Here is a 12,744-nt window from a genome sequence, read left to right as displayed (position 1 = left end):
ACAGACCTGTGAGATTCACAGGAGGAAGGAGTAGAGTGAAATGCCTTTATTTTTTATGCTGTGCCTCCCTATTTTCACATTACCAGAGAGACAGATGTCTGCTCTGCTGTTTAGTCTAAGCAGTCCGAAGGAGTGGGGTGGTCCTGCCTATTCGCAACGACCCAAAACAGCCCCTGCTGCCTCATGCGAGTCCACCCAGCACCTCAGATGACGTTTGACCAGGGTTGCTCTGCTCGATAGGGGATATGAGCCACCCACTGCCATTGGTTTTAACTACGTCAGCTTTTAATTCAGCCTCATGTGTTCTCCTAGTTGTAAAAATCGATGTTCACTTGCCATCGCCTGGACACAGCTTGCTTCAGATTCGGGTAACAAGGGTGGTTTTCTTCATGTGCAGCTGCACGAGGGAAGGATTGCAGCTATCAGACCTCCTGAAGAGCCTCAGAGCCCAAAAGCATCCTTGTTTTTTCCAACTACCAGCTTATCTAATGCACCATTTGCTGCAGTCTGCTACTCGTATATGCTAAAACGACAACAGCTCTGCCATGGGCAGCTCACAGTGATCAGCAACGTGCTGAGGGCTTAAGACTCAGCACATCCCCTGGACCCCTTGGGTCAGGGCTCCCTAAGCAGATAAGAGGTGAGACTTTAGCTGGAGATGGCAAACACAGTCAGACAGATTCCTTCCACTCCCTAAACTCAGAGTTTGTCCCCCATAGAGCCAACCTCCGTCCCTTCCTGGCACTGTTCTCTGTTTCTTTCCGTTTAGCGCAGGCCTGTCCAATCGGATGTACTCCTTCTTCTACGGTCTCTGCCTCCTCCAATGCAGCTGTCTCTCCACACACTAGAAGAGCTCCCTGTGCTCGCTGGCATGACCAGTGGTCACAGAGAGACACTTTTGAGCCCAAGGATGTATTGTCCTACTCCAGCATCACTGGGCTTCCTGCTCACTCTCCAAAAGTTGTGAAACACTAATACTGCTTATGCCATTAGTAAATGTCCTACCTTGATCCAAAACCTGGAGAAGCTCAGCCAGCCCACCCCGAGGGAGCAAGTAACTCTCCGGTTACTCCTCTCCACCCCTTTGCAGGCACAGCCTGGGCTGTGATAAGATGCTGATGCTGAAATGCCGTTTGCGGGAGCTTTTCATATTGCTGCTTTGCAGAGAGGGGACACACAGCCTGGCACTGGGACGTTTTCTGTGCAAACCACAGTATGACTGATCAGAGACTTCTGTCGTTCTTCCCCTTTAGAGACCTAAGCATGAACAACATCAGCCAGCTGCAGCCCCACACCCTCCATCACCTGCGCTTCCTGGAGGAGCTGTAAGTATGGAGTGGCCGCACTGGGCAGAGCATTGTCGGGGTGGCAGGGGTGGGGGGAAACTGGAGAGGGTGCCTGTGGCTCTGGCAGCAACTGCCAATGTTGTCACTGCAGCTGCAGACTGAGATGGAAGGAGGCTGCATGCTGGGAGAGGGTTTATCTGCTACCGTCGCTTAGGGATTTGACTGAGGTTGTTACCTTCAGGCTGAGATGGGGCATGTGCCAAAAGCCAAACCAAGAAAGGACTCAATCCACGATACAGAAATCTACCCTGGAGTAGAGCCAGCAAACAGGCAGCTTCACTCGCCCTCCTGCACACAGGGTCCCCCTGCACAGTCTCCTGTGGGCCAGGTACACATTAGCTGCTGGCACTTGACAGTTCAGATGGCAACGAGCCTGGGCAATAGAAGAGCAAAAAATTCCCCCCAGAGGCTGAGGTGTCCTGTGGTGCTCCACTGTGTGCTGCGGTCTGAGCAGGCACACTAAGATACAGCAGCAATCACAATGCCCAGGGACCGGCATGTGGCTGTGTGTCAGTGAAGGAGTGGCCCTGCTTCTGAATGTGCAAAAATTAACCACCAGCATTAGAAACCACTGGAATCTCTTGGGAGCCCCAAAAATGGGAGCCTGGGGGGAAAGAATATTGAGGTTGGCCATTTCTGCATGGGTAGATTGCACCTGTATGGTCTTACTTGACCATGAGAAATCCCTCCAGGTGCTGTTCTCATGCCGTTGCTCCTTTCAATACAACCGCTGCTGTTGGAAAACACAGTTTCTTCAAAACACTACTATTACATGGCAGGAAGAACTAATATTAATGTTGCATTTGATGAACGTGTTGTAAACTTACCATCTACATAACACTTACTACAGCTCAATCTGTCCAAATGAAACACTTGGACTTGACTGCATCAGTTCTTGCAGCCTCCACCATACACGACATCGACATTTCAAACATGGTGTTTTCCAAAACGTCACAATTTCCAACTGAATCAGTGTTTGTGCTACCCGGAAAGGGGGCATTTGCATCTCCCACATATTGTGCGGTGGAGGGACCCTCAACAATCAGCATCCAGAGTAATGCCAGTGAGGTGCCTGAGTTGCAGTGCTCACCTGCCTAACACCTTACTGACAGTGTCCCGTGCTCAGAACCACTGCCCTGAGCAGAAAGTCCTGTCTGTGCATTTAGAAGAGAGTTTGCAGAGGAGTGTAGATACTTCTGTGGACACACATACGGAAAGACAAACTTACTTCTCCAAATACTCAGTCTTGTTGACTAAAGAAATCAGACCAGATATTATGGATGATCATTATGATCATTATTCCCATAGCAGGTCAAATCTCATCATTATCAAATGATTCTATAGGTTTTTAATTTCAAATGGTCTTGCAACTTGTCTTCATCCGTCTGAAGTTTCTCTCCATTAGACTTGTAAGGACCCCAGATACCAAACTCCCCTCCCCATGAGCAGTAAGTTTTCGCCCTTCTTTAGCTTTGGAGCTTGAGCTGCCCACAGAAGGTGGGTTTCTCAAGACTTTGCATCCATCTTGTGTCCTTTCTCTTCCCATTTTGTCAACATCTATGTTGAAGTGAGGATGCCCAAATCGCTCACTGAGGGTAGGACAGCTTTTCACACACAGAGACCATACCCTGTGGTATACAATTAACAGTCGTCTCGCTGCATGTCATGTACAAACAGAACAGTCTCAACCAGCAATGGATGAATATTCATAGGCTCCAAAAGAGCCAGCTTCCCACCGCCCAAAATAATTGTGAATGAAACAGATGAAGAGGAAAAATTGAAACAGGAAAATCTGAAAAAGAATGGGAAGTTGTTAGAGAACATTTTATTAGAGGTTCAAAATGCCACAAGGCCTCGTTAGTGAAGCAACAGTATTTTGACTAGGAAAAAACATGGCTGTGAGGAGAAGAAATGGAACCTCAGCATTACATATCGATGCACATCCAAGTTCCTGCTTGAATGTGATAGCAACAACAGAGTAACCCTGTTTATGGAAATCAAGTCATTTATAGGATATCAAGCAAGGAAGAATTCTTATATATTATCAGGAATTAAAAGTGATTCTTTCAACAACATCTAGACAGGGACAGGGTGTGCATTATTCATAGGGCTGTCATCAACCAGTAATGCAACTTGCCTGGCATTTCCCTGGCTCTTTTCGCTTACATCTTTACCCAACTTTCATCCCAAAACATTACATCAGAGCCATAACATTCAGGATGGAATCACCCTCTGTGCCAGAATGCGCAAAGAACCAAGCAAACAAATTGTGCCTGTTCACACATCCTCAATAGAACTTTGTTCAGGTTTCACAGCTCATATATCTGCAGATTTCAACTACTCAGAACATACCGTCTACTGGGGAGGCACGTAGTACAAGAAGCCAAGCCCTCAGTCGACTTTGCCGTGGAACAACTGGCCGTGCTGGGGCATGCGAAGTGAATGAAGACCAGAAAACCCTGCTGAGCAATGAGGGACATTCGCAGGATCTCAGTGTTAGTGCCTCCTGGGGAGGAGGAAGACCTGCGTGTCTTGCCTGACCTCCAGGCAGAGAAGGGCTGACAATGCAGAAGACTCTGTGCAGCCTGTCCTTGCCTGGCTTCAGTTAGATGGAACTTTTCGGCAGGTGTCTCATCTCCAGGGATTTGGGGTGATCTTACAGCCCCAGCCTGCCTCATATGCTGGTATGTTTCCTGTTACACCCTTGATAAACAGGAAGCAATTGAAGACAAAACTTGCAAAATTCTATTCAAGGTGAACCAAAACTGAAGTTATTTAATGGGGAAAAGAAAAGTTTGTTTCATTTTCAGGTCACTTCTTAACCTTTACTCTTACTTTGGGTCAAGCTTGAAAAGAAAATGGCATTTCGAATGGTATTTGCTTTAGTGCAAAGATGCCTTAAAAAAACCTGCTTGAACATTCTGGAAAAAATCACAGGTTCCTCAGCCAAAAATATTTGCCAAATTCAACACAGATTTTCAAATCTCCTTTTCAGGTCCCCTGGAAACTCATATTTTAGGGACATTTTAACCTTGGTCTAATGTTCAGAAACATCCCAGAAACTCCGACACCTGGCCATCAAACACACATGAATGTGGTCTGTAACCCTCATCTTCTCTGACAGGCAGAGAAAGTCCACGTTCCTCTGCCTCCTCCGCAAGCTCCTCACTGTTCCCTTCTTCTGCTCTGCTGCTGCCAATCTTCTCTCTTGTTAGGTCTAGACCCGGTAACCCAGAGTCACAGTGGCATGGAGAAGAGCTGGTGTTTCACACTTTCTAGATTCCTCCTCTTTCTGTGCCTCTATTTTAGCACCATCTCAGGCTCCTCATGAAGGTGAAGTTTCATGAAAGTCAGAGATCAGCTGGAGCCCAGGTTCAACTTGTACATGGAGCTGGGGTTCAACCAAGGAACAATGGGAAGCGGAGACAAAGCTGCAAAAATGGGTAGATGAAGCACATGTGTCCCATGGACAGTGAGGACAAATGTGCTTTGCTGGACATCCTTCAGGCTGCTGTGGAGAACTGCAAACCCATGTTGCTGGACCCACTTGAACCCTGAGTATGCCAGGAAGGGAGCATGCGAGGAACAAGTGAGAGCAGGGAGGCATGTGGGGGTCTTGAGGACCACAAAGCAATCACTGAAGCCACGCCATGATGCCTAGCTGGGCTGTGTCCCACAAGGGATTGGACGCAACACTGTGGTTAGGGCACAGATGAGTGCACCAGGACTGCTCCAGCTCAAACTGCTCGCTCACTGTGTGGTCTCGGTGAGGAGAGTTTTCCCTGCCAGTGCCTCTATTTACCCATCCATCCAGCGACAAGAACAGGCCTCTCAGGTGTGCCGAGACCTGTTAGTCATTAGCTTTTACTGCGGGCCGCTCAGGAAGGTGTTGCGGATGCAATTAGGACTCATGCTCGAAGGCTGCCAAGAGACCAGATTCTCCAGTCTTGGCCGGCTTTGAAGCAGTGATGCCACCGAGGACTCCTCCCCAAAGGCTCTCCATCAGTCTGCGCTCTCCTCTGTCACCACCAGCCTCCAGCTCCTGCTGGAGAGACAAGAGAGGCTGAGCTGTGAGGAAGCACAGTCCCACCCCTTCCCTCCAAAGAAAACCTCTAGTGACAGAGGTGTTCAGACCGGGGCCCCACACAGGCAGGGAGCAGCCCCGAGTTTAGTGCGTATCCTCTTTGTTTCTTTCTTTTCTTTTTCTTTTCTTTCTTTCCCTCTTTTTGGCAGCAGGAAGATTGTTTAAAGTTGCTAATAAATTCCAGTTAATGAAGCCTGAAAAGCCAGAGCTGGGAGCCAAGAGAAACAAGAGCAATCAGTACAGAAGGCATAGAAAGAGGATCTTGAAAGCCGGCCTGGGAATAATAACATGTTGAAATGTGTTCACCGGCAAGGGCTTTGTTACTGCGCTTTGAATCCAAACACGCACGCTTGGTGCCAAGAGGAGGAACTGCAGCCAAAGGCAGGTGTTCATTGCCATTCACCTCTTGCTTGGGGGCACAGCGGCGAGATCAGACCCCTTCCCAGCCACTGGCTCTTTCACCTGCCTCTCCTTGGGCCCCGAGGGCAGAGGGACTCACCATCACGGGGAGTGCCATCCCTCCGCACTGGGACAGGACCCACAGCAGGACCCACGCCGTGGCCTCTCCTTGCAGGCTGCTCCCTTTCCCAGGCAGCTCCTGCAGCTCCAGGGACCAGAGGCCAAGAAACAGCATAAAAACAAAATGCAATGAAATGCAAGTGAATGAGAGGAATGTGAACACGGCAGCCCTTTTCTCCTCACCTGCACCAGGGAAGAGACCTCCTTCTCACACTTCTTCCCATGCAGGTGCAAGAGCTGGTGAAGCCATGGCAGGTTACAGAGCACCAGCACTGCTGCAGCGTGCCCCTGGCTGGTGATGGAGCACCCATGACCACCCATATCAGCTTCCAGAGATCCGAAACATCCATCTTTGGGGATATTGTCCAGCCCAGGGTCTCACTCCGAGGCAATCTCATTCCTGCAAGAGGCAGCTCTGCAGTAATGCTGGCTTAGGGGCATGACATCTTCTGGAGTGATAGCTCTGCTCTGTAGAGAGATGCTGACACTCCAGGCAATGTTCAAGTGTGCTGGACTGTAGTGAAAAGCCTTTCCTGGAGCAGTGTGGTAACACGTTTGGAGTAGGGTACTCCTAGGAGAGAAGCTTCGGTGAGTTTCCATATCACAGCAGGCTGCCGAGGTCTCTGGTAGAGAGACAAACGCTTGTAGGGTCATGAACTTGCTCGGCCACGCTGAGATTTGGAGGCAGCATCACTGCCCTCTTGGTAGCCACCTCACCTGACACAGCTCTCCATTTCCACATGATTGTAGGTGAGGAGCTGCATGTCCTCCAAATGCTTGGACGCAGTGGTCCAAGCTGCCTAGAACTTGTGTCTGAGAAGTCACCAGGATGCAACTTGCTTGCAACAAGGAGACTAACCCTGGTTCACCCAGGACTTTCTGTCCTCCTGGTTAGCACTGGTTCTTGGCAGAGGACAGCACCGGTCATGAATTCAGTGGGTGGGCAAAAGCACAGAGAGGGCTAAAGGATAATTCCTCTGATGAAGCCTTCCAAAGATCGTCCCTGTGCAGTCTAGCATGGCATGGAGGCAGATGTTAGCTCAGGTGCTGGTGGGGACAGGAGAGGAAGGTTTCTAATGGGTTCTCCATCATGCACATTGAAAAATGAAGCCAAGTTATTGCAGCGGCCCAATCATATGTGAAAATTTAGAGATTTCAGTTATTTTTCTACTCCTTTTAGGCTAGGGATAGTGTTCAACAACTGAAAAACCCTTGCAAATGAGGACAGCTGGCCCCAATCCTCCTGAAAACTGCCTTCCAAATGACTGACTCTGTTCTGGGGTACACCAAGTAGGGCACCCAGAGTAGAGTCAAAAGTCAAAACTGCTCTGAAGGTTTGGAGGGAACAAATCTCTCCTGAAAACTTTGGCAGTTGATAAGGGGATGGAGTGAAGGCGTTCAGTGTCCTGTATTGAGTTGTTCATTAGGGAGTTGTGTCTTATTAAAACTTACTTGGCGAAGGAATCCAGCCTAGCTTGCATCTGAACATTTGTGTGGGTTGAAAACTGGCTTGAGGACCATAAACAAAGGAAACGAATGCCATCAATATATCGAGTTGGAACAGGCATTCAGTGGGGGTACGGAGAGCAGAGCTAGAAGCAGGCCTGCATAGTCTCCTCCTCAGGGATGGAGTAAGTAAAGACCCCATTAGAGACACCTCCAGGTGATACCAAACTAGGACCAGCTGCAGATTCCTGTGTGGGAAGGGAGAGTGAAAGCCGGGCTTTTTTCTCCAATGCACCGTGTTTTCACTTGCATGACTTAATTGGCTTCATTCCTGTTTTGCACCAGCACGAGAACACACCCAAGCGCAACTCAGAGCCTTTGGTCCCCTCTGCGCCCAGGGGATGGCACAGTCTTGGCGTGGTGACATTGTTTAGACAGGAGCGCAGAGAGATTATCTGGGTACAGATCCTGCCTTGACAGTGTTAGTGCTTGAGAAATGAACCAGAGCAGAAGATCAAAGGCTGACACGCTCAATAAAGATCTGGCATGGGGAAAATCCTGCTGGGATATGGACACACATGTTTGTCCTGTCCTGCCAATGGGCAATGTTCCTGCCTCCTAATGTGAATGATAAGAGCATCATCGTGTTGCCTGAGCACATGACGTGAGTGATCATGCCCAACAAACAGCCTTTGGGCGTGCCATGGAAGTTGTAGCATGACCAAGAAGCCCAAGATACAGGAGAGGGTGGGATCCTGTGGTAACTGAACTGCAGCAACCATGAGGTGGTAAACCATGAGTTTGTTCCAACTTGGAGTGTATTGGGAATGCAGATCAAAGCCTGGAAGAATGTTCCCAGAAATCACAGGAGTGGGGAAGCGGGGGAGGTGGGGGGGCAGAATCTAAAATCCACCAAACACACGAGCTTTCCAAAGCAAGTCAGCCAACCCCAGCTCCCATCCTCCCCTTCTACCTGCCCCTTCTCTCCCTCTTCCACTGGTCAGTTGAAATCCAGAGCTTTCCCTTTCTCCCAACCCTATCTCACAGCCTAAGCTCCAAGAAGGCAGAGCATACATCTGAGTCCTAAAAAGAGACCTGTGCAGGCCTGGAGCAGTGCTCAGCTGCTGTGGACCAGGCACTCACCCCTGCAAAAGCAGCTCGTCTTCCCGCCGTGTGCTTAGGGCACAAGGAGGTGCCACCTCTCAGTCCTTCTGGGAGGGGTTACTTCCTTCAGCCTTCTCCCAGGAGGGAGCAAATTAGGAGCTGTCTCAGGAGAAGTCACTCTGTCAGCATCACTTCGAGTGTTATTGTTCCCATAACAATATGGTTCCAGGGACCATTTCAGTGGATTTCCTGTGGGATCTGGCTTCTGAGGATTTATTCAATGGGTGACTGTCTGCCAGGCTGGGAAACATCTGGAAAGTTTGAATGAGAAGGACAGAGGGAACCAAGCACTAGGGAGATTGCCAAGTGTCCATGGACAGAGGAAGGGTCACACTCAGGGAAGCTTTTGTGTCTTGCAACTCTTACATGAACTGGCACAGGAGGAGCTAGTGGCATGGAAGCAGACATCTCTTCCTGGTGGCCGCTTCTCCTGTTGGACAGGACAGCCTGAAAGACCTACCCACTCCTGACCTACTCTTGGAGAGGTGGGACAGCCATGGACCTTGACTGGAGCGCCTGGCTAACACTCACAGCACCATGCAGCCCCTGTCCTGGGACATGTAACAAACCTTCAAAGTCCTGTGCACACATCCCAGCCAGGCACCCCTCTGGAACCGCGAACCCTCAGCCCGTGAGCAGGAACACAGACATCTCCCAGTCTCTGCATGCATACCAGTAAGCAGAGTCTCTCCTGGACCCCAAGAGCGCTGGCAATTGCCTTGGGAGGGGGATTGAGTGAAAGGTTTGTGGCTGGTGCCTCCCTTTGTGCCTGCTTCTTGGCTCAGCATGGAGCTCTGCACCTCAGAGAGAGGAGCTGGGCTGCCCTGGCAGTGACGAGGAGGTAAAGGGAGAGAGGAGAGCCAGAGGCCATAGGTGAGCCAGTGACACAGCCCGGCCTCAGTGTGGCAGGGTCAGGAACAGAAGCAGCACCAACAGGGAGGCATGGCTGCCTCTTTGCCTCTAAACTCACCCAGAGAAGGTTCCCAGTGAAACCAGGGTAGAGCTGTTTTTCCCCTCGTGTTCTGTTTTGCCCATGAGCTGGCTCAACACATGTCCCACCAGCACACAGGTCTTCCTGCCACCCTCTTCAGAGGTCAGGAGCCCCAGCCTGGGCTCCATCCAAGTTCCACACTCATCTCCTGCTAATCCTGGAGGTCCCAGATCCATGGCAAACACTCAAACACACCCAGGAAAGTGAACACAAAGGTGCAGAGCTGCCAGGAAACAAGTTGAGAGGCACATTTAACCATCGATACACGCAGACCGCTGCCAGCAAAGGCCCGGGGGCAGAGAGGAGCTCCAGGAGGTGAGGACAGACATCCCCTGATGGAGAACAGTGCTGGGAGCAGGCTGAGGATGCCGTGCAGGAACACCTCCCCTCCAGTCCCCTGGACAGCACTCCCTCCCATGTGGAAGTCAGCAATCAAAAGGAGCAATTACCCCAAATCACAGCCCCCAAGTGACAAAACCCAGGCTGCCAGGCGACTGCAGCGGGGCAGGTTACAACCTGCTCACACACATTAAAGAAACGACCCTGTGCTGTTTATGCTGTCGGAGGCCTAATGATGGGAGCAATTTTCTCTGGAGTCCTGAGGGGGAGAGACAGGGAGGGAGAGAGCTCGGCACCGCACATGCCTGCTCAGCCATCGGTGAGTGTGGCTCCCCAAGGCAGCTCAGATCCTCTCCACGACCTCTGCAGAGCTGTCATCGTGATGCACTCTGCTCCCAGCCTGGATTACTCTGCTCATCCCCGACACCTTCGCAGACAAAATGTCTAAAAAGAAACGAGTTTTGTCAATGCAAAATGAAAACAGCAACTTGCCAGCACCTCTGCCTGACCTGTTGGGCCTCGTTTGGGCTTTCTGGGCAAGTGAAGATGAGCCTGGTCATAAACGATGTTCATTGTCTCCTTTTGGGAGATGCAATATTCCACTTCAAGTCAAGCGGACAAGTTTCTTACACCATTACTATGGAGAAGTCCAACCTTGACCTCTCTTTGACCACTTGGACTTCAGAAACTTGGGGTCTAAATCAGGTTGTTGAACCTGTCTTCACAATTTCTCGCTGATGGGCATTGGGACTTGGTCCATGTTTTTCCTCATGGGAGAAACAGGAGAAGAAGATTTTCCTTAGGTCAAGCCTAGACTCCAGATCCCTGGACTTCACTCCTGGCTCCACCACAGGCTCCCACCACGGTCCCTCAGGAACGCTGTCCTCATCAGTGTAAATGATGGTAACAGTGAGGCAGTTTCCACTGACAGTGAAAAACCCAAATACCTGTTCAGGTCCCAGCCTGCTCTGGGCCTTGTGAAAATTGAGCACTTCGATCAGATGATGCTGCACAATGGTGAATTGGTTTCCTTGGATACTTTCAGACAGTTCTGAATGTTGGCCTTGCCCTTTGCTCTGTGTCCCCAGCGGTCCCACCTTCCTTTGTGGTGCTGTTCTTCCATCTCTTCACATTCATCTTCATTCATCAGCCTTCCCAGGCTGCCTTGTCCCTGTCCTCATCTTTTCTCCTACGGTTTTCCGCAGGCATAACTCCTCCAAGATCCACTTTTGACTTTTCTGTCCTGGTTTTGGAAACCCTACTCAAATGAGCTGGCTCTCCTGTGGCACCTACACGGCACTCCTCATCTCTAGTACCTGGTACTCCCCATCTCTAGCCCCTTCCCCAGTCTTCCCTCACAGCAGTGATAGCAAACTCTCATGTGTTGAAGGAGCTGGGCCTCAGCTGTGGTCATACTGGCCAAAGAAGGGCTGGGAATGAGGGAGAGGAACAAAATCAAGTAGCATCAAGTTTTGGTGGACGGGACAAAGGAGAACCTGCAGGATGCAGAAATGGGCCACATGCAGACAAAAGGGACAGAGAAGGGTCCCAGATTTAGAGATAGTCCTCCCAGGACCACGAATGAGCAGAAGGTAGCTCTCTCCCTGCTCCACTCTCACTGTCAGGCACCGGCACAGGGCCAGGGCTGTAGGCTGGTCAGTGCCCTCGAGCAGAGGTTCCTCTCACAGGCAGCCTGTGCTGTGATTTCTGTGGAGTGAGGTCCTCTGCTGGTGTCCAGCGAATGACTTGAGCCATGAGCTGTCACTGGATGCTGAGAACACTGGATTCAGGTCTGGCAGCGGTAATAAGACACAATTTTCTTTGCCTGTTTCCTGAGCTGTAAGAGGTGCAAAGGCTGCCCAAGCCCACGACCGTGGCTCAGCCGGTGTTGCAACCTCCTCCCCAAGGGGACTGTGGCAAGACGCGTGACTTGCTAAGCCTCTGCAGACAAGGGACTGTCATTACAAGGATGCTGACACATTCCTGGCTCTTCTTTTCACTGCAGACGCCTCTCTGGAAACCAGATCTCCAGGATCCCAGGGGAAGCTTTCTCTGGCCTCTACAGCCTGAAGATTCTGTAAGTGACTCTCTTCCCTCCGCAGGGCCACCACCAGTGTGGTGTCGGTTGTTAAACCCATGCTGGCTAACATGCCCCTTGGTGAGCGGTGTCTCACCTCGAGGACCACCCACCTCCTTGCACTGCTCCCCCACTTCTGCCACAGCAAACCGTGAGCAGGTCACTTCCAGGGCACAGCATTCCGTGCTGCATGACAACACGCCACAGGAGAATCTGCACAAGTTTGCATTTTGCGTAAAACTCATGAAGTGCCTTAACATGGTGTCCCCTGGATGTGGTGTCCAGACCACAAACTGGGCCCCATCTGCCCTGCTGCCGAGTCTTGGGGCTGGATTGGAGCAACCCGAGGGTCCAGGTACCTGCACTCTGGCAGGCATTGTGGAAAGCTCCTGTGCTCTGCCCAGCTCAGCTGACTCTTTGCAACCAGCTTGTCCTTGCTACAAACTTCTGCATGGCCCAGGAGGCTTCTGCAAGGCTCTGGCGTGACCTGTCCCCATGAAGGGTGGGATCCTTGGGCAGCCTGACTTCAGTTTGAGCCCAGCCTGCCCACAGGAGCAACGGGGACATGCGCAGCTGTATCCAGGAGCATTGCAGCCTTCAGGCCATGCCTGGGACCTCCCAGTCCTGGTAAATTAATTCCTTCTTGTCACTGTGGGCAGGCCACCCACCTGTGCCTGTCCAGTGGAGAAGGTCTAAGTGACAAAAGTTACCAGCAAGTTCCTCCCCAGAGGATATTCCCATGGGCCGGGGCGTCTCACTGCTCATGCAGTCACAATCT

General features: G+C 50.9%; 1 protein-coding gene across 1 annotated transcript in view; it reads left to right on the top strand.

The window, feature by feature from the left end:
- Positions 1 to 1,253: 1,253 nt before the first annotated feature.
- The window catches only part of LGR6 (leucine-rich repeat containing G protein-coupled receptor 6), a gene marked incomplete at its 5' end in the record, with an annotated part of 88,922 nt that continues 77,431 nt past the window's right edge, over positions 1,254 to 12,744 (top strand). Inside the window, 2 exons of the mRNA XM_010131767.1 lie at positions 1,254 to 1,325; positions 11,895 to 11,966. Of these exons, the coding sequence (XP_010130069.1) occupies positions 1,254 to 1,325; positions 11,895 to 11,966 (144 nt within the window). The remainder of the gene's footprint in view (positions 1,326 to 11,894; positions 11,967 to 12,744) is intronic.

The sequence above is a fragment of the Buceros rhinoceros genome, unplaced genomic scaffold (genome assembly GCF_000710305.1).
Source record: "Buceros rhinoceros silvestris isolate BGI_N320 unplaced genomic scaffold, ASM71030v1 scaffold13752, whole genome shotgun sequence".
Lineage (NCBI taxonomy): Eukaryota > Metazoa > Chordata > Aves > Bucerotiformes > Bucerotidae > Buceros > Buceros rhinoceros.
This window is presented reverse-complemented; position numbering and strand designations above follow the sequence as displayed.